Below are 21550 nucleotides of genomic sequence, written 5' to 3'. Positions count from 1 at the left end.
TTATTCATTTTCAGCTCCTTCCATTTACGCAACTGGTTGTGGTGTGCCCTAACCTTTTCCACACTACCATCCACACATACTTTACCCAAAACATAACTCAACCCACTAGAACTAACATCTAACATCTCATATGGACCTTCAAACTTATCTCGAACCTTATTAACATTCATTCTTCCCTTTTCAATTACTTCTTTTAACAATTGCTCTCCCACTTTATAGCTCACAAACCTCTCATTCGCTTTCCTCTAAACATCTCTATCATTCTCGGATACACTCAACACCGGTCTTACTACCTTTTCAAAATTCAACACAAACTTACACGGAAACATACCTGTACTCTTGTGCACCGTCACATCCCAATCATTATCACATGTACTCATCATCCGCAGAATTTCAGTCAATGTTCTTGTAGTCCTTTCAGCCAAACCATTTGCACTAGGCATATATGGAGTCGAATACACATGCTCAATACCCCATTCTCTTAATATCTGCTCAAACTCCCCTCCAACAAACTCACGTCCATTATAACTTAACATTTTCGCAGGCTTACACACACACATATCGGCAACATCGCTTGACTAACCATTGTCACTACAGTTTCGCTCCTGTTATTCTTGATAGGCACTGCATACGTAAACTTACTTATGTGATCTACCGTAATAATCATTCCCACGTGTTTCCTGGCAGTCACAGGGAATGAAACTCAATTAATCACAAACATCTCAAGTGGTTCTTTCATACGTGACCTCAAAACAGGCAGACTTGCATGCACACTCTGATAATTCCCCTTCTGACAATCCTCACAAGTAGTTGCTATATCCCTACAAATTTGACTCAATCCAGGCGTAAACAATCTCTCTCGCATGCACTCCCACAATTTATTCTTCCCCATATGCCCATACCTGTCATGCACTAACATACACATACTTACAGCTGCAGGCATTTGAAATACATGAACATATATATCTTCATCCATTCCCCAATGCAAAAAATACACAATATTCTTACTAACAATAAATCTTTTAACAAATTTCTTATACGCTTCCAAATCAGACGGCCATTCTTCTACTCTACTACCATTCAAAATACATTCACTTAACCTATTAATTTCCAAACATTCATCTTGCATCTCTTCCACCTCTTCTTTGGTCAACAAATCATCTTCACTCTTCGTAATATCAATCATGCCAACAAAATTCGCCATAAATATGCTATTATCCTCAATTACTCTTAACTTACAGCCATTCTTCAAAAGCAAACCCTCACCGATATCAACTGACACATCATGCAACCTTAAAAAATAAATTTCTATCAAAAAACATCTAAGCATTTCATTTTCTCCCATGACAATAAAATTATATTTAACTTCCATACTTCCTAGTTTCACCTTCAAGCTCACCTCTTCCCAAACAAGTAAACTTCCCTGACCTATCCCATGAATTCTCACACTCGTACACTGTCTTTTCACTTCCCAATTGTACCTCTCAATTTCTTTAATAACTGACGCATTTAGCAATGACACTTGCATTTAGCAATGACACTTGCACTTAGCAATGACACTTGCATTTAGCAATGACACTTGCATTTAGCAATGACACTTGCATTTAGCAATGACACTTGCACCCCCGTATCAATTAAACTTCAATATTCATTCTCATTTATATTCACATATGTAATCATTCTTCCTTTTACAATATGTATGCATACATTTAATCTCCTTTCAATTCTGTCACTCTCTTCGCCAGTATGTTCATCTTCATATTCACTGTCCTCCATACCCCCATATCTTCCATTAAAGTCACGCTCACCATTATCCTTCTCACTAAACAATTTGCAATATTCCTTATTACATTGAATCCTCAAAATATGTTCCCTATCATTCTCCTTACATGCCCTATATTCCATCGGTGGATTCCATCCAAAATACAAATACACAGTTACACTGTACAACATACTTACCACCATTAATATCTTTGATGATAATTTCCCTTCAAGTAAACTATTCTCCTCCTTATACAACATTTCTTTCGATACTTCATTCATCACCCTTCTTTTAAATTCATTTACGTTATCTGGTATTTCCCTATCTAACCCCTTCTGTATTAACTCACCCAACCCTCTTAAGATGCATTTATATAATATATCTTTCCCTTCAAACCTTTGTTCCACAGATAAACCTTCAGGCAACCTTTCAGAATTATGATCACTCTCATTATCTTCCATCCTACCATGCATTCTCGACATCGCATCTGCTATCACATTTTTACTTCCCGGTACATATTCTAACCTAAAGTCAAATTCATTCAAATCCTCTATTTTCCTAGCAACCCTTGCATTCACACACTCTTTCCTAATCACATACACTAGGGGCTGATGGTCAGTACGCACAATAAATTTTACACCTTACAAAGTACTGTCAATGCTTTCACACAAAATATTATTGCAGCCAATTCCCTGTCAATTGTCAAACACTTCAGCTCAGCTTTATTAAACGCTTTACTAATATGTGCTATTATTCTCAACTGCTCTTCTCCATTTGCTTCTTGCATTTGAACTAAACAACCACCCATACTAACCCCACTCGCATCCGTATACCACTCTAGCATATTCGCATTCGCAATATAGTCTGGAAATGCCAAAGTGACGTCTTTCGCGGCCTCTACTTTTAACCTTTCAAACGCTTCTATCATCTGATCATCCCATTTTAACTTCGTACTATTCCTCTTACCCGTCCATTCATTCAGAGGCTTCCTATACCCGAAAAATCTCTAACAAACTTGCAACCAAACTCAATCAAACCAAGAAAACCTCGCAACTCGCTCACAGTCCGGGGACGTGGAAATTCTCTCACCTTATTCACAAACTTATCACTCTTCCTTACACCTGATTCCCTTACCACATGCCAAGAAATTCCACCTCCCTGGCCTATCACACACACTTCTCAAGCTTAACTTTCACACCTACTTCTATTAACCGTCTCAACACTGCCTCAAGCAACTGCATGTGTTCTTCAACAGTCTCACTCGCTATCAAAATGTCATCTATAAACACAGTCACCTTCTGTAGATCAAACCCAGCCGTTGTTGTTGTTGAAGATTGCCTGGCCCTTTTGGCCAGACACGGGCTCTTGCATTTATGCAGCCCGTAGATGTTTTGTTAGGATTTTTGGGGATAGGTAATTGGGGTATGGGGTATTCTGCAACTTTTATTTTAGGATATTGGGTTAGGTTTTGGGTTGAGGATGGTAACAGGCGATGTTCAAAGCCTGTTTAGAGGGTGAAGAAGGTGACTGTGGGAAGGGGATGTCCTTCCCAGGAGCCCACTGGCTCCAGTCTTTAGTTAGAGAAAAAGAGTTATAGTAGTAAGTCCCGATAAGTAGGAGGGCGTGGGAAGGAGTTGAAAAGTTCTGGTTGGAGATATTGGTATATGTGAAGTAAAAAACTTCGTAGTGGTTTAAGCTTAAGTTATTAGGTAGAGGTATAGGGTGAGATTTCAAAACCCAGCCAAAACAACATTCATCGCTTCCTGGAAGGCAGCAGGCGCATTAGTAACACCAAAACTTAACCTTTTAAATTGAAAATGACAGCTGCTACTCAAAAATACAGTAATGGGCCTGCTCCCCTCTGCCAGAGGCATCTGGTCATAGTCCCGAACTAAATCTAATTTGGTAAAAACTTCCATTCCATACATCTTATAAACACAATCAGACACCACATTCATAGGAAAACGTTCTTTAACAGTTACTTCATTCACCTTCCTATAATCGATACACATACGTAAACTTCCATCAGGCTTTCGTAGAGGGACAATAGGGCTATTCCAGTCACTCTCACTCCTTTCTATTACACCCATATAATTCCTAACACTACTCCTCTATCTCTCTGTCGATATGCGGAAAAAAAATGCCTGCGAACCTGATATATGGGGGTATCATCACTGAGAATTATTTTAAATTCCGGTAGCTTTGACCCCCCCAAATCCTTGTCACTGAGACTCAAAACTCTCCGCTTATCCCACAACATTTAAAACAATCATTCTCTTTCGACCTCACCTACACTCTCATCTAATCTAATTTTTTCTTTCAATGTATTGTACTCCCAATCATCATCATTCTTTACTTTACCAGTCATTACCTGTCTCGCCTTAACATATCTTTCATCCTCTCCATTGATCAGTGTATACATACACCCCATGCAATCGCCCTCACGTATGCCACGTACTCTCTTCCTCCTAACACTCGGCAACAAACTTACATACACCTGGGGTTCCTGCATATTCGTGACACCATCATATATATACGCACTCATTTTCACCAATTTACCTGCTTCCATCCCTTCCACTACATATTCTTCCTTGTCACTATTGGAAATTCCCAGACTACTCGGCCAGGTAACTTTTACACTAATAACCTCATCTTTCTTACCTGATAACTTTACACTTTCCCTTGCTACCAGTGGCACCCCCTTCCACACCTTCGTACTCACTCTACCATCTTCCTTTAAATAAAATTCCCCAATAATATTACCCTTAATTTTCATCTTTATCATATTCACACTTAGATGTACAATCATACCACATTTTTTCAAAAATTTATACGCAGACAATACATCATATTTCTCATTCGTTCCTTCAGCCACGTAAAAATCATTATCATCCATCATTAACCCCCCAATTATAACATTTCCAAGCATCTTGCCTAACACGGGCATACTCAAATTACCAATACCTTTCACATTACCCTTACATCCCTTAAATTCACAACCATCCCTTACCTTATCATATGCGTTGCTAAACATTAAATTAACACCACAACAAATATCAATCAAACCAACCAACTTACGCCATTAAAAGTCAATTTCCCACTCATGCAATCATACGCTCTTTCTCCCATCACATCTTCATGTAATAAACCTTCACGAACATGCATCACATTCACTCCCCACACACACGAGGCCTCACCCAGCTGAACCCTCTGATTACTTAGTTTCTCGAACATCCTGGCTGACTTAATCCCTTCTTCCTACAAACCATAGCTATATGTCCATCTACACCACATTCAGTACACTTCGCACGCTGTTCCCTACATATCCTCGCATAATGCCCATCCTTACCACAATTGACGCAAATTACATTCGTACAATTACCAATACATCCACTTGCTATGTGCCCAGTCATACCACACCAATAACACTTACCCACTTTCTCTTTCTAACACTCACTAATACGATGCCCTGTCTCTCCACACCCGAAACATGCTCCTAACGCCCATCTACACATTCTTTTTATGCCTTACTTTGCCACACCTAGAACAGTTCTCTTCACGGACACAGCTACCTGACCTACCTCGCTGCGCACTAGCACTCCTATCTAACAGGTATTCCCGCATTACTTGCCCTAACACTCCTATCTACTACACTATCAGCTACCCTCATCGGTCCTCTCATAACAGCATCTCTAAAACTAACAAATTCTGGCACACTTTCCTCCATTCCAGTTCTTACACTCACAGATTTACTTTCTTTCATACACCTATCCAACTCGTAATCCTCAACTATCTCTAAAATATTATCCCATGTCAATCTTTCTTTCATCCACCTCATCTTCTCCTTACGTTTCAAATTAATAAACTCAGCCACATTCTCAGGTACAGTAGCCAAAAACTTCTTCATTAATTCCTTATTCTCATTTATGCCTTCATCCCCATACTTCTTCCTAGCTAAAGTTTCCAACCTACATACATACATTGATATCGCTTCTCCTACATTCATCTGTGCCTTATCAAAATCTTTCATACACTTATACCTACGTTCATACGTTTTACCTGTTCAATTATTCTCTTGTTCACACTTTCATAATCAACATCCCCTACACTCATTATCACACCATACATCGTCAACAAATACCCTGTCAAATATTCCCCTAACTCCCTAGCCCAAACTCTGTTACTATCACCATACTTAGCCTGACAGAACCTTTCATACTCCCTAAAAAAGTCATACACATCCCTACTGCTATGTTCATTAAACCTTTCACACCTCGGTACCTCTCTCATAACCACTGTCATACAAACTTCAACTTCATTGTCACTACTATCTTCACTGCCTAATCCCTTCTCGTTTCCTTCTTCCTCATTCGAATATAATGAATCCAATTCAACACTTAAATTCCTATCTTTAACCATTCCCTTCTTACCCTTTTTCTTACTTACCTCTTTCACCCATTCATGATCATCCTCACTCTCATCCTGACCTTTCTTCTTTCCCCTCTTCACATTACTTTTACCTTTCTTCTCATTCTTCCTATCACATTTTTGTTCATCCTTACTATGAATAATTCCCTTATCTTCAATCTCACTATCACTCCCTTCCCCGTTATCACTTACCTTAGCCTTCTCTTCCACTATCACCCCATTACCCGAAGCAGAAACCACTCCTCTGGCTGCACCTTCACCCATGAAAGATTTCATCATTCCCATTACTTGCCCCATCATAGCTTTCATTTGTTTCTCTATCCGTTCCTCATTCTCTCGTATCCTCATCTTAACACCCTTTTCCACTCTCTCCACAGTTCCCTGAAGTTCCCTCAGTTTCTTTTGCATTTCTCATTCTCACAACTCAGCCTCTTATTCTCGTGCAACAATTTTTCTTTCTCTATGGACAACTTCTCCTCACGCTCTTTAACCAACCGCAATTCCCCCCTTAATACCTTTAGTTCTTCCATTTTCATCAACCTTAAATATAATTTTCAATTCTAATTTTGTCCTTCGTCAAAGACTCCAGCTTCCAATCCCACCTCAGCAGTCTCTGTTCGGGCGCCAAAATAATGTGGCGGGATGTTGCAACAACAACCCCCACACCCTTGATCATACTAACAGACAATTGTCTCCGCAACACAAACTTTCCCCTTACGTTATCAGCAGTGGGACTCTTGGACAAAAAGGACATAAAAACAAAACAACCTTAAAATTATATATCTTAAAACTAAACCAATCACTTAATACTTAAAAAAGAAATTCAAATAACCCCCCAAAAAATATTAATCACAAAACCTTAATAATAAGCACAGATAAACAAATCACCATAACCTAAATCTTCAAAACAAAATAACATATATATATATATATGTATATATATATATATATATATATATATATATATACATATATATATATATATATATATATATATATATATATATATATATATACATATATATATATATATATATATATATATATATATATAATTGTGTGTGTTTACTAACTTTCGCGAGATAAGTCACAAAAAAAAAACACAATTAATCAATCACTTAGCCAACTTTCTTTATTGGCACAACACCACTATATGGGATACAGAAGAGTGTCTATTAATATGCCACAACGGCCTTAGCTCTTCGGGGTCATGGGTGTTAAGATCATCATCATTATCATCATCATCGTCATCATAATCATCATCATCATAGGTAATCGTAATACATAGGCCAGGTCATTAACGGTTGAGCAATCCAAAAGAGCAATCTAAATATAATCTATTACAGGCCAGGTCAGCAACTATATATCAGCATTCAAAAAATAAGTTTTCCAAAGGAGGAATTACGGCCTGCAAATGAAAAAAAAAAGAAAAACACTTACGAACACTCCTAGCTAACTAAACTATCGCACTATAATCAAAGATAGATAAGGAATTTTCTATTATTCAGAATCACTCTTAGCAAAGATATATAAAACGTACTTACTGTCGAAATAATTAAACATTTCCACGCTGGTCGAAATAATAATAATAATAGTAGTCCAGCGTTCACACAACTGCCTCCAGCTGCAGTCAAATCAAAATAAGCTTTTGCCCAAGAAATGCATTACTGTCCTAACCTTGCTAAAAACATGAACAAACAATTTCAGTTATACCAACAGTCTTTCTCACAACAACAATCGATACACTAACTACCTTTCGCTCGCTGACACACACACACACACAATTTCTCTCTCTCTCTCTCTCTCTCTCTCTCTCTCTCTCTCTCTCTCTCTCTCTCTCTCTGGATTTGACAAACAACAAAAAATAAATAAAAATAAAGCAAAAATTAATCCTACACATGGTTCCAACTGCATGTTCAGATGCCTATAGTCCCCACAGGAGGGCGGCAGAGAACCATCCTTCTTCAGGATTATGGGTAGGGATGACGACCATTTCTTCCATTTCAGCAAACGTTCATTAAATGGCTGCCAAACGATCCGGGGACATACTTCAGATTCTGGCAAACACAGGGGTCCCCAACGTATTGATATGGTGATAAATTCTGTGCTTGGTAGCAACCATGGGCATTTGGCAAAGTTCTGGATGGAAGACATCCGGCTACAACGCGTAGAAGTGGGTGTAGGCATCCGTTGGTGCTCTGATGTGGAGAGCGAGGTCGGAGGTGGCGGGTTGAAGAGGTGTCAACAAGTACGAGTCTGTGTTGACTAAGTGTCGATAAGCAATATCAATCAAGAGGTGGAAATGGGAGAGGAAAGCCGCACCGAGGATTTGCAATGTGACGTCAGCAATGAGAGATTTCAAATGATATTTGGGGCTCCTAAATGATAATGTGTGTCTTGTACCCATGGGTGGGGATCACAGATCTTTTTGCAGCTACCAGGTGGACGTCAGCATGCCTAGAATGACTACGCCTTGTCCTGAAAAGTGGCCTTGGTTGAAAAGAACAGTGAGCACCAATGTGTACCAAAAACTGCACACCCATACCTGCATCAGGTAAAAAGAAACTTAGTGATTAGGGAGGCCACTGCCACAAGCGATGGCCTACTTACAAGTTTAATGGCCACTGACAACCGTTGCATAGTTCTTCGCAGCAGTCCCAAATCTGAAGTGACAGTAGAATAATTGCGGCTGTTGAGCATCAGTAAGTAGCTGTAGAGGTTGTTGGTTGGGTCATGAGCGATGGGTGACAGATGTGAGTGGTGCGCAGGTTTGTTGCCACTGTAGCACATCACAGGGATGGCGTCTGTGACCTACAGAATTCATGTCGGCTTTGGTTGATGTTGAATAGTTGTGCATTGATAGAGGTCCTGAACGTGGTGAAGTGGCTGACCATAAAGGTGTCGAGTTTGGTCATCAGGTCCTTCATGGGCAAAATATCGATATCGGGGATGGCATCACGTACAGGTTCGGGTAAGCGTCGTACCCAAAGGGCACCTTGTAGGATCACCTCCCGAGGAGAGCCATCTACAGCAGGTTGTAGGCAAGTGGTGCTGGTCATTTCTTTAAGGGCTAGCGAAGCCTTTTTGTCTTGTGACTGTTGTTGAGAGAGCTGAAAAGGCTTGTCTATACAGACGGGTGGGATGGTGACTACTGATCAAGGAGGTATGTTTTGAGGATGTCTACGCTATTGGGGTGTACTTCTGGTCACAAAGCCAATCGGAGATTTCCGGGAAAGTGTCCTCAAGGATCATCTCAAGGATATAGTCTGGTTTGGGACTTGAGCAAGTCATGTCCCTGATGGGAAACTGAACCTCGGTGTATTAAAACCAGGCAAATTACTGCATTGGGAAAGGGTGGTAGTTTCATGGATGTGGCGTGTATAGAAGAGTCTGGGTCGTAGGGCGGCAGAGTTAAACACTAGGACACAACCTTGAGGGAGAAGGCGGTAGGGAGGTGGTACTCAGGTGGTCACCTATTGTGTGAGGTGGTTGTTAGGTAATAACAGAGAGGCAAGATGAATGCAACTGAGTTTGTTCAACAAGAGAACGTGCTTATATACAGATAGTTGAGAGTAAGAATGCACAAAATTCAAACGGTACAAAACATGCGATAGCAAGCTTAAACAGTTTTCTATTATCAATCCGGGGGAGAATGAGAGACAAAAAGCAATACCGTTACAGTGCACGTGTGTGAAGGAAACACGTGGGGCAAAAATCAGATATATTAGGATTATTTCTAGAATATATATCAGAAACATGGAGCCTCATTAATGCGTTTGAATATAAGCTAGTTACAACTCAAGGAGGTATTGTAAAAATAATGATGAGAATAGACACTAAGAGACAGAGAAAGAGCAACAGGGATAAGAGAACAAATTAAATTAGAGCATATCCTAACATGTAAGAAAAAATGGTGGTATAGAAACACCCTAAACAGTTGCAAGAGGCAGGATATATGTGAGGCCTTTATCCTGCATTCTTGTGCATATATATATATATATATATATATATATGTATATATATAAATATATATATATATATATATATATATATATAAATATATATATATATATATATATATATATATATATATATATATATAATTGTATACACCTTAGTATGTGTTTGACCAATGGTATAACGTCATTTTTTAAAGTTTACCAACTTTCTGTAGTACCCTGTGTTTAACAGGGATTCCATACTGCGGGTTCTTATAATATTTCATGTTAAATATAATCTTTATTTTTTCAAATAACCAGTAAATTAGTTTCCTTTACCATTTATCACCATCGGTACCTAAAATATAGTTCAACTGCTGAACTATTACAAATAATTATTTGTAGATATGGATGTGGAAATACAAGTATTTTACCTTCTCGTTTTATGTCATGAAATACTTGATATATACGTTATTTTGAAACTTACTTGATATAAATATTCCATAGTAATCTTGACCTCGGGGATTTCAAGCCTATGCCAAACTAAAAAATTGATACTATTGTCTTTCTAGAATATTTATTATGCATGGCTATTTTTTCCCATTTACAATGTATAGTTGCCCTTCATTTCCATCACCTTTATGTCTAAATACGAAGGAAAGTTACTTTGAATGAAACAGCTAAAGCTTAATTCGTGGCAAAAATCCTAGAATATCCTTACTTTACAGAAATTTATCTCGTTCGTGTCTGTTGCAACTTGTCCTTTGCACTTTAATATCTTTCTAACGAGGTCTCATATTTTTTTCTATTACAAAAAGTGAACTTGGGACGTCCACCTGTAGCATCTGGATTTTTAGGTAAATTTTACTTTTATATTCTGAGTTAAGTCCTATATCTGAACTTTGATTTTGCATTCCCTATATGGCTCATATTACTTCGTAATGATGGCGGGCGTAATGAAGTCAGGTCAAAGAGTAGGATACAGATAAACAGTAATTTGAATAAGATGCAGACCAGAGGAGGATAAAAGAGGTTGTTGGGTAAATTTATGTGTTCAAAGTACAATTTTGTTATTGACAATGAAAGAATTCTTTGAGAAATTTAAGAAAATTACTACATTTTGACTTAGAATTTTATTTCTCGAAATCTATGTATTTGGAGTTTCGTTTGTAAATAATAACGGTAGTGTAACTGGTCTTATTATTTATTATTAGGGTGTCATTATTCGATGGGGGTAGCGCAAATGTATTACTTGTCGAAATGTACTGAATATCGTTACAGAGTAAGACGAAATCCATGAGCGAGTGTGATTTCATTCAGTTTGATAAGTCATGTTTCAATTCATTAAGGGCTACCGTAAATCTATGCGCAAGTTGGAATATCTGACTTTTTCATCTTTGCGTAAATTCCCTGATTATTTTCACCTCTTCACATAAAATGTTGCTATTTTTTTCAACTTCAATTTTCCCCAACCTTCACTGAACTCATTCAACTCTGAATTCAAGGCACATACATTTTTTATCCAGACATTTATTGGCTAAATTACTTGACGTTGATGGCGTTCTTATCTGCAGTTTCATTTTGCTTTAAAATCGTTATATTTTTGTTGAGCGTTTTATTACGAGTTTCTCTTAGCAGTATTCTTGTAGCCGTGAATTAATTAAAACTTAATGAAAATTTACGAAGGATAACAAGTCAGGAGCATTTTAGAATATCTTTTCACTAATAAGAAATTATATCCTGCCGAGTGATGTAAATATATACGAGGAGTTTAATAAAAGAAGATTATATTAACACTTTAAATCGGGATAATCATAAAGATGGGAAGGAATTAGAAAAGGTACATCTAAATATTATTAAAATGTTTTGCGTGACCACTTTTTCTTCCTGACCAATAATTAGCTTTTAATGTTTCTGTTGGAAATATGATGAATAATGTTATCTTCATAATTATGAAAAATAATATACGATTATATCTTATGAGTTCGTGTACAATATTATTGTTCATCTAAGTACGTTTTGATGATGAATTAGAATTTCAAGTGATGCTCTGAATAATAAAGAGCTAAGTATATACTACCTTCAAGTATTCTTCTATAAAAATTATTACTATTTTAGTAAGCTCTTGTGAACTCGAACATTATACTTAGTGTTTGGTATGACTACGGCGAAATCGCTTAAGTATTGTACTTGGGTATCTATACTGGTTGAAAAGCATAGGGGAATCTTGAAAGAAAGGTTGTGGATAAACAGGGTAACCAAGGTAAACTGATGGTCATCAGGAATGCTTGTCTCTTATCCACATCATTGGAGAAAGGCCTTTTAAAATGCCCCCTTATCATGATTAAATTTCACTAAATTAGTGATTGGTAAGTTTATTATTATGCATAGCCATTAAAACCATTATTTTTACATTTTCCAATAAAAGTTTATGTTCTGCCACAAGTACTTGTGCCGGGTCTTTTTTATTCTTTTCTCTTTGGGAATTATCATATGGACTTGTTCACTTACGCACTTCTTTCCCTTGAATCAGTATACTGTTTTTTTTTTTTTACCCGATGTTGTGTATTTGTGAATAAAAATGCCCTTTTTTGAAAATGACTCTAACTGAAGCATAATTATACAAGGCCTTTGGTTTTTTTCAAAGGTCAATATTTGTTGAAAGCAACATGCAGCTTAACCCTTGAAGAAAAAGGAGAGTTCCTCGTTGTTGTTTTCATTTAGCTGGCCGGATACTACCATGGGAACTGCCTGTGTATAATATATATATATATATATATATATATATATATATATATATATATATGTATATATATTATATATATATATGTATGTATATATATGTATATATATATATATATATATACGTGTGTATATCTATGTATATATATATATATCTATATTTATATATATTCATATATATATATATATATATTTATATATATATATATTTATATATATATATTCATTTATAGTATATACTGTATATATGTATGTATATATATACAGTATATATATATATATATATATATGTATATATATATATTCTGCATATGCGTGTATATCAGCGTGTATGTGTGTGTATGTATATATATATATATATATATATATATATATATATATATATATATATATACATAATATAAGTGTGTGTATTTGTATGAAATTTAAGAGATGACCAGTGACACACGCAACTCATGACCTCTTCTGCTCTGCGCATGAAGGAAATGGTGAAAGATTAAGAGTAAGAAAATGAGTCAGGCAGAAACAGGACGAGCTGATTACTTCTCCTCTTGGGAGAAAAGATGGTAATGAGATAAAATCAGAAAGGTGGAAACGCCGTAATCACGAGAGTCGAAGTTCACACGGTACACTTATACTATTTGTGGATAGAAGCCTGACAAGTCCTTTCTCCTGTACATTTTCCTGAAATCTAAGAAAAACTCACTGTTCATCATGACGGACGTAGCGTTTATTTTGTGATTTAATGTTTGAATTCCGGATATCCGATGCGATGAGTTGAGTATCCTGGCAGTTTTCGGTATAGCATTGCATTGCATTCCTTTTTGTAACCATCATGTATCGTTATCGTCAGTTGTGTACCAAGCAAATTTAGGTGCAAGTAACTACGTGATGTTCTTTAAAGTAGATTTCACTATTGCAATTTATGAAATATATGCTAATGTTAAATTATCTGGAGTTGTAGAATAATTATATGGTAACTAAAGATTTCCCAGTGTTGGAAAGAAAAGGTTTCCCAGAGGTGGAGAGAGAATGCTTTCAAAGTGCTAGAAATATTTTCTTATAGAACATAAATGGTGGTCTACTCTTAAATATGCACTCTTTGGTGTAGATGCAACAGTTCCTCCTTTACTTAAACCAGATGGCTCAGTCACTCACTGTCCAAAGGAAAAGGCAACCCTTTTGGCTGATTTTTTTGACAGTAAACAGAGTAATGAAAAACTTGAACTTCCTCATTCCTGTTTTCCTGAGGCTAAACTAACTAGTTTAGCTTTTCTATCTCGTGAAATTAAAGCTCTGTTGATGGACCTTGATGCTCATGGAGGTGTAGACCCAAATGGTATTTTTCCTTTGTTTTTTATAAAGAGTGCAGATTTCTTAGTTCCAAAGTTATCTATTATTTTGCGCAAGTTAGCAAGGAAAGGAGCTTTTAGCACTTGTTGGAGAATTGGTAATGTTACACCTCTATGTAAATGTGTTTGTGGTAGCTCAAGTCCCACTGATTACCGCCCAATTTCCATAACTCCCATATTATCTGAAGTTTTTAGATGTCTTCTGGCAAAACATCTTAATAAGTTTGCTGAAGGTAATCATCTATTCCCTAGTGTGCAATTTGGTTTACGTAAAGGCCTTGGAGCATGTGATGCCCTTCTTACAATCTCCAATGCTGTACAGAAATCTCTTGATTGTGGTCAGGAAGTTTGTATGATTGGCCTTTATTTTAGTGCTGCCTTTGATCGTGTTAATCATGAGGTCCTTGTTTTCAAACTCAAACAGTTGGGGGCGAGTGGGTCGTTTCTTAGCATTATTATGTATTTTTTAAGCAATAGATCTCAAAGAGTTGTCGTTGATGAGCACCATAGTGAGTATAGGAATGTGATATCCGGTGTTCCACAGGGTAGTGTTCTTGGCCCATTACTTTTCATACTATATACACATGACATGTGGTTTGGCCTAGAAAACAAGCTTGTTGCATATGCAGATGATGCTACTCTCTTTGCATCAATTCCATCCCCTGAATGTAGATCTGGGGTTGCTGAATCCCTTAATAGAGATCTAGCTAAAATTAGTGCATGGTGCAAATTATGGGGTATGAAGTTGAATCCTAACAAAACTCAAAGTATGATTGTAAGTAGGTCACGGACAGTGGCTCCTCAACATCCGGATCTCAGTATTGATAATGTTTCTTCAACATTGTATGGCTTTTCAAATTTTAGGTGTGATTCTCGACAGCAAATTTACTTTTGAGAAACACATTAGGTCTGTCTTCTTCAATTGCACAAAAAATTTGCTTATTGAGAAAGTCTTACAAGATTTTCGGTGATCAATCTATTCTGAAGAAGTGTTTTAATTCTTTCATTCTACCTTGTTTTGAGTAATTGTTCTCCTGTCTGGTCTTCAGCTGCTGATTTCTCATCTTAATTTGTTGAATAGAAACTTAAGGTCTATTAAATTTCTTATTCCTGATCTCTAGATATTGAATTTTGGCAAAGTCGTTCAATTAGTTCATTATGCATGTTGCATAAGATTTTTCATAATTCTGACCATCTTTTACATTCAGATCTTCCTGCACAATTTCATCCTGTTCCTAATACTAGGCAGGCAGTTATTTCTAATAGCCAGGCATTCTCCATCATGAGGTTCAATACTACACAGTATTCTAGAAGTTTTATTTCAGCTGTGACCAAGTTGTGGAATGATCTTCCTTATCGGGTAGTTGAATCGGTAGAACTTCAAAAGTTCAAAGTTGCAGCAAATGTTTTTATTTTGAACAGGCTGACATAAGTCTTTTTGTAGTTTATATATGACATATCTGTTTTGACGTTGTTATTGTTTGTAGAAGGATTTATTGTTAATTTGTTCTCATCGTTTACTTTTTTCTTTATTTCCTTTCCTCACTGGGCTATTTTTCCCTATTGGAGCCTTTTGGCTTATAGCATCTTGCTTTTCCAACTAGGGTTGTAGCTTGGCTAGTAATAATAAAAATAATAATGATAATAACAATAACAATAACATTATTATTATTATTATTATTATTATTATTAGCCAAGCTACAACTCTAGTTGGAAAAGCCAGATGCTATACGCCCAAGGGCTCCAATAGGGAAAAATAGCCCAGTGAGGAAAGGAAATAAGGAAATAAATAAATGATGAGAATAAATTAACAATATATCATTCTAAAAACAGTAACAACGTCAAAACAGATATGTCCTATATAAAGTATTAACAACGTCAAAAACAGATATGTCATATATAATAATAATAATAATAATAATAATAATAATAATTTGAAATCAATGATAATATTTGAAAAATACTTTCGACCGATCAGCTATTAGGAAACTTTTCCGAGGTTAAAGGGCACTCCTGCGAATCGGTGCTAATCTGCCTCACTAAAAAAATTGACTATAGATGTATGTTTGATCTCTTGTCAGTTACCCTGTCATATGTATATATATATATATATATATATATATATATATATATATGTAAATTATATATATGTGTATATATATTTATATATATGTGTATACATATATATTATATATATATATATATATATATATATATATATATATGTATATATATTATATATGTATATATGTTATATATATATATATATATATATATATATATATATATACATAAAACCATCTATCTATATGTATATCTATATATTTCAAATAAGCCATATATATTAATACATTAAAGTCTGGATTCTCTTAACGACCTCGGGATCAGAGCCCCAGGTGGAATCGCCCAAAGACTATAATATCAGACCGGCGGGGATTTGAACCCTCGTCCAGGATATCTGTATGGTCACTATCGCCCAAAGATTATAATATCAGACCGGCGGGGATTTGAACCCTCGTCCAGGATATCTGTATGGTCACTGGCATACAGATATCCTGGACGAGGGTTCAAATCCCCGGCGGTCTGATATTATAGTCTTTGGGCGATTCCGCCTGGGGCTCTGATCGCGAGGTCGTTAAGAGAATCCAGACTTTAATGTATTAATATATATGGCTTATTTGAAATATGAAAGAAACACGTTTAAATGTGCAAAAATTTATCATTATATATATATATATATATATATATATATATATATATATATATATATATATATATATATATCAACACACAAGCTTAACGGTAAAAGGGATTAGAACTCAAGTCATGAAGTGTAACTTTAGTCCGTACAGAAAATTAGAATATGTCAAATCGTCCTATCGGTAAAGTGACTTTGCATACTCTCGGGTGATAAGAGATAATCTCTTTTTTGCATTTATTATGATCCTTCCTTCAGATGATGTTTTGGACTCCTATTGTCACTTTTGTTCTTCACCCATGGGGTTACTGCACTGTAATATTCAGTGGCCATTTTCCTCTTGGTGAGGATAAAAAAGACTCTTTAGCTATGGTAAGCAGCTCTTCTAGAAGGACACTCCAAAATCAAACCATTGTTCTCTAGTCTTAGGTAGTGCCATAGCTTCTGCACCATGGCCTTCCACTGTCTTGGGTTGGAGTTCTCTTGCTTGAGGGTACACTCGTGATACTATTCTATCTTATTTCTCTTTCTCTTTTTTTTTTATTTTTATAGTTTATATAGGAGATATTCTATTTTAATGTTGTTACTGTTCCTAAACTATTTTTGCTTGTTTCCTTTCCTCACTGGGCTATTTTCCCTGTTGGAGCCCTTGGGCTTGTAGCATCCTGCTTTTCTAACTAGGGTTGTAGCTTAGCAATTGATAGTAATAGTAATAGTTAAGAGAAAATGTTTCAGTAGCTATGTTGTTACTTGTGAATTTTATTAACTATATTAATATGATTATTTTTGTAACTATTATTATAAATATTTAATGGGAAACCCTTTCCCCCTGGTGACAGTGCAAAAAGAAGTTTCCAGTAGTTGAAAAAGAATGTTTTCGAAAGATAAAGAAGAAATGCTTTTTTATGATGGAGGAGCTGTATTTTTCGTTGGTGATGAGATATTTACTTCGAAAATATTACCAGTGGTGGACAGTAAGTTTTTCCCAATATAGAAAAGGAAATTTTTCCAGTGAAAGAGAACTATTTACCAATCGGGTGGTAAAGGTGAAATGTTTAACTGTGGTGTGAGGAAAATAATTTCAAGTTACTAAGTTAAATACTCCAATTGTGTAGGCAGAATGTTTGTGGTAGTGATATATAATTCTCAATGATGGGGAAGAAATTATTTTTATCGGTGAAAGGAAATCGTTGGGAGAAGTGGAGCTAATTGTATTTTAGTGTTGGTGTGAACATGTTTTTATAAGCTGAAGTAAATGTTTTGCGGTGGAATAAAGATGGGTATCCAACGAGAAAAATCCAAGTTTAGAGAAAATATTTCTTAGGGGCAAAGAAATTATTTCTCGGTTGCCACCCCCCCCCCAAAAAAAAAAAATAAAGATATTTGCAAGTGGTGAAGTAAAAGCGTTTGTCATTGGTGAAAAGAAAATGTTTATTAAAGGAAAAGGGAAATATGTGCATACATCCCAGTCTATGGAAAGAATTGAAGGCGAGAAAACATTTTTAGGAAACACTAATATTGCATTAGAATATATTAAATGTAGCAGACTTATTTTTGAATTGTCTTGTAATTTCTTCAATGTGACCCTGTTTAATTCAGTCCTTTTCCACTTATGTTTTTTTTTATTCTTGGCATATGAATCAAGAAATGAAAATTACCTCATAAGTAAAACGAGAGACAGAATCCTAAAATGTATCCTGCTTTCGTTGAAGGAACAGTGTCCTCCGTGGTATTGTTGAACGGATTGCGCCATCCCCTTCAAAGGGTTTGGTGGTTACAGGATTGTTTTCTGAGGAAAATGTAGAGACAGCTAAAGGTTAAAAGGTCACACTCCTATTGCATGAATAAGTGAAGCAGGGCTGTATACCTCTGTAGGTTTTGCTATTGCAGTTGTTGAAGATCCTAGATTGCATTTATATGTAAATTTTGTATTCGGTCAGCTGCAATTTAAGCGAGGCTTTTCTAATTTATAGTCATACTTAAAAAGCTCTTTCATTGTTTATAAATGTGCCCTATGAGTATTTGATTCTAGTGGGAATGCTTTTATATAAGAGCATCCAGGAGGGTTTTTGTTTCAGATCCAGTTTTCTTGGGTCAAATTGCTCTTTGCGAAAACTTCATCCTAAATTGACTTCTGTCTGTTGATTAAGTAAATAAAAGAGTTCATGGCGTTTTACAAAAGAAATCTTTACTTTTCATTTTAACTAGAATTTACGATTTCTTCATATTAAAAACTTCCTTTTCATATTTTTAATGGGTATATAATTTTGACTATCATCTTCCAGAATTTAATTTGAATCCCAGTAACAATATAACTATATAACACTAATGACTGAAAAAAAATGAACTAAACTGTTACGATTAAATGTTATGTACGACAATCACTCGTGTTTGTACAAGTGATTGATTGACTCTGTGTACATATATTGCGGTTGCTCAAAAATAAAGAACAAAAATATCAATTCAGTCATTCTTATTAGGTGATGCACCATCAATTCCTTTAGTAACCGTAAGTTCATTATATCCTGTTTCTGGATCATGTTCTCTCTTGAGGGTGACATCGGTGGATTCACAGAGTGCCAATTCCATGGTGGTGAAGACCTTGAGGTCACCCATCACGTGACCACCAATTGTGGCGCCGTTATTGTCACCCAGGCAGATGTGCAGGTGGGCTCCGTCTTTGCTCACTGTACCAGACATGGACAGGACTTCGAAGTTCTGGTTGTAATGCTGTATCTGTTGAAAAGGAAATGTTAATGTGGTTTTCGAATTTTAAGATCATAACAGTTCTCAAATATTTTCCCTCATAAATGGGATTATTCAGTTGGAAATGGAGGTATCCACACAAATTTATATATGCTTGCGGAGTACATTGTACGCTACTAGGAATGATTTCTCGAATTGTTATGTTATGGACATATCCATATTCATCTTGTGTTATAACAGTATGAGTGACCATATGTGAGATTAATATTTACCGGTGTTTTACAAAAATAAAACTATAATAGTATTCTTGCTTTTATGCTCAATCGCTCCTTTAGATATTTGCCAAAGCTCTACCACCAATAAACAGTGACTAAACAAACGCACAACGAATCTAGAGGCCTTTTATTACTAGTCTCTCTCTCTCTCTCTCTCTCTCTCTCTCTCTCTCTCTCTCTCTCTCTCTCTCTCTCTCTCTCTCTCTCTCACTAACTTAGTTACTTACTTATTTACTTACTTTGTCAGTCACTCCATTCGAATCTGCTGCGAAACGTAGCTTTGCCGATGTGACAGATCCACAGCAAGTCATGATTGCCACACCGTTGGGGGCATGTCCGACTACATAATCTTCCAAGCATTGTTTTACCTTTAACAAAAGTAGAACGAAAAAGTGTTATGGCTTTTGAAAGTATATAACATTCAGCTGAAATGGTTTAGCTAGAGCCAGTTGTTTGTTCCCATCACCAAAGAGCTGACGAATTTTATCCATGAACCAGAATTTCCTAATGCTTAAAATATTCACTTATCCAAGAAAGAGAAAACATTTTCGCTAGCCCCATTATTTTCGCCCATAGCCATGTACATGTTAGAATTTTAAAGTTACATTGCCAGAAGTATAAGTGAAATTCAATTTGAAAGAACGTAAATAATAACGGTTATATTTAGACTACAGCATCAATAACAAACGAAACAGTTTCTCATCCACAGCAGGACAAAGGCCTCAGAGTTGTCCTTATTCATGTCTAGCCAGTTTTCATCACCACGCTGGCTAACTTGTGATGGTGGGAGAGTTTTGCTTAATCACTTAAGGCAAACCAATCTGATATGAGTGGGCCTGACTAATACATGCTGATATTAGCGATACACAAACCCTTTCACCACATTGATTTATTTTCACGCAGGAAGGGAACTGTTTATATATATATATATATATATATATATATATATATATATATATATATATATATATGTATATATATATGGTGCAAATAAGCACCATGTAAAAACATATCTAAGGAGTGGGTTCCATTATTGTACCATTTCGGTATTTTTATACCATGTACAATAAAGTATACACAATGTAAAAAATTCGTCGTAACAACTGTTTTCTACTTTATGCATTCGATGTCGCTACCTTACATTCACTACATCAGCCTAGTAGTGCTTTTAATACAGACAGAATTTATTCATTCGTATATGATATTAAAATCTCTATCTCTCTTATTCTCTTCTCCGTCCCATTGCTTGGGTTTTTTTCTCTTTCATAGATTACTCTATCTAACCTTCTATATACCTAAACTGGATTTCGTTGGTCATGAAATTAGATCTTAAATATTTTTTTCTCATAAGTAAACCGCTTGTTTGTTTTATTCACTCTTCTTTCTCTGATAACTCTCAAACACCCTGTATGACCCCATAATAGAATTTTATATTTACTTCTTACATCATTTCCTTATTATGATAGTTTTTCTTCCTTTTTATCAAACTATATTGTAGATATTACATTTTTGCCCTTCACGTAACTTTACCTTACACCAGGACTCATACAGTTACTGTATGGGTCCTGCCTTACACCAAATATACGTCTAGTCCCCACACGCATATATATATATATATATATATATATATATATATATATATATATATA

The 21550-nt window shown here is 35.8% G+C and overlaps 1 protein-coding gene across 1 annotated transcript in view; it reads right to left on the bottom strand.

The window, feature by feature from the left end:
• Positions 1-17379: 17379 nt before the first annotated feature.
• LOC137642630 (bifunctional protein GlmU-like) overlaps positions 17380-21550 on the bottom strand; it is a 33997-nt gene continuing 29826 nt past the window's right edge. Inside the window, exons 3-4 of the mRNA XM_068375353.1 lie at positions 20141-20269; positions 17380-19656 (exon numbers count right to left, since the gene is read on the bottom strand). Of these exons, the coding sequence (XP_068231454.1) occupies positions 19384-19656; positions 20141-20269 (402 nt within the window). The 3' untranslated portion in view covers positions 17380-19383. The remainder of the gene's footprint in view (positions 19657-20140; positions 20270-21550) is intronic.

Source organism: Palaemon carinicauda, chromosome 1 (genome assembly GCF_036898095.1).
Source record: "Palaemon carinicauda isolate YSFRI2023 chromosome 1, ASM3689809v2, whole genome shotgun sequence".
Taxonomy (NCBI): Eukaryota; Metazoa; Arthropoda; class Malacostraca; order Decapoda; family Palaemonidae; genus Palaemon; species Palaemon carinicauda.
The sequence above is the reverse complement of the archived record's forward strand: the minus strand, read 5'-3'. Positions and strand labels throughout refer to the sequence as shown.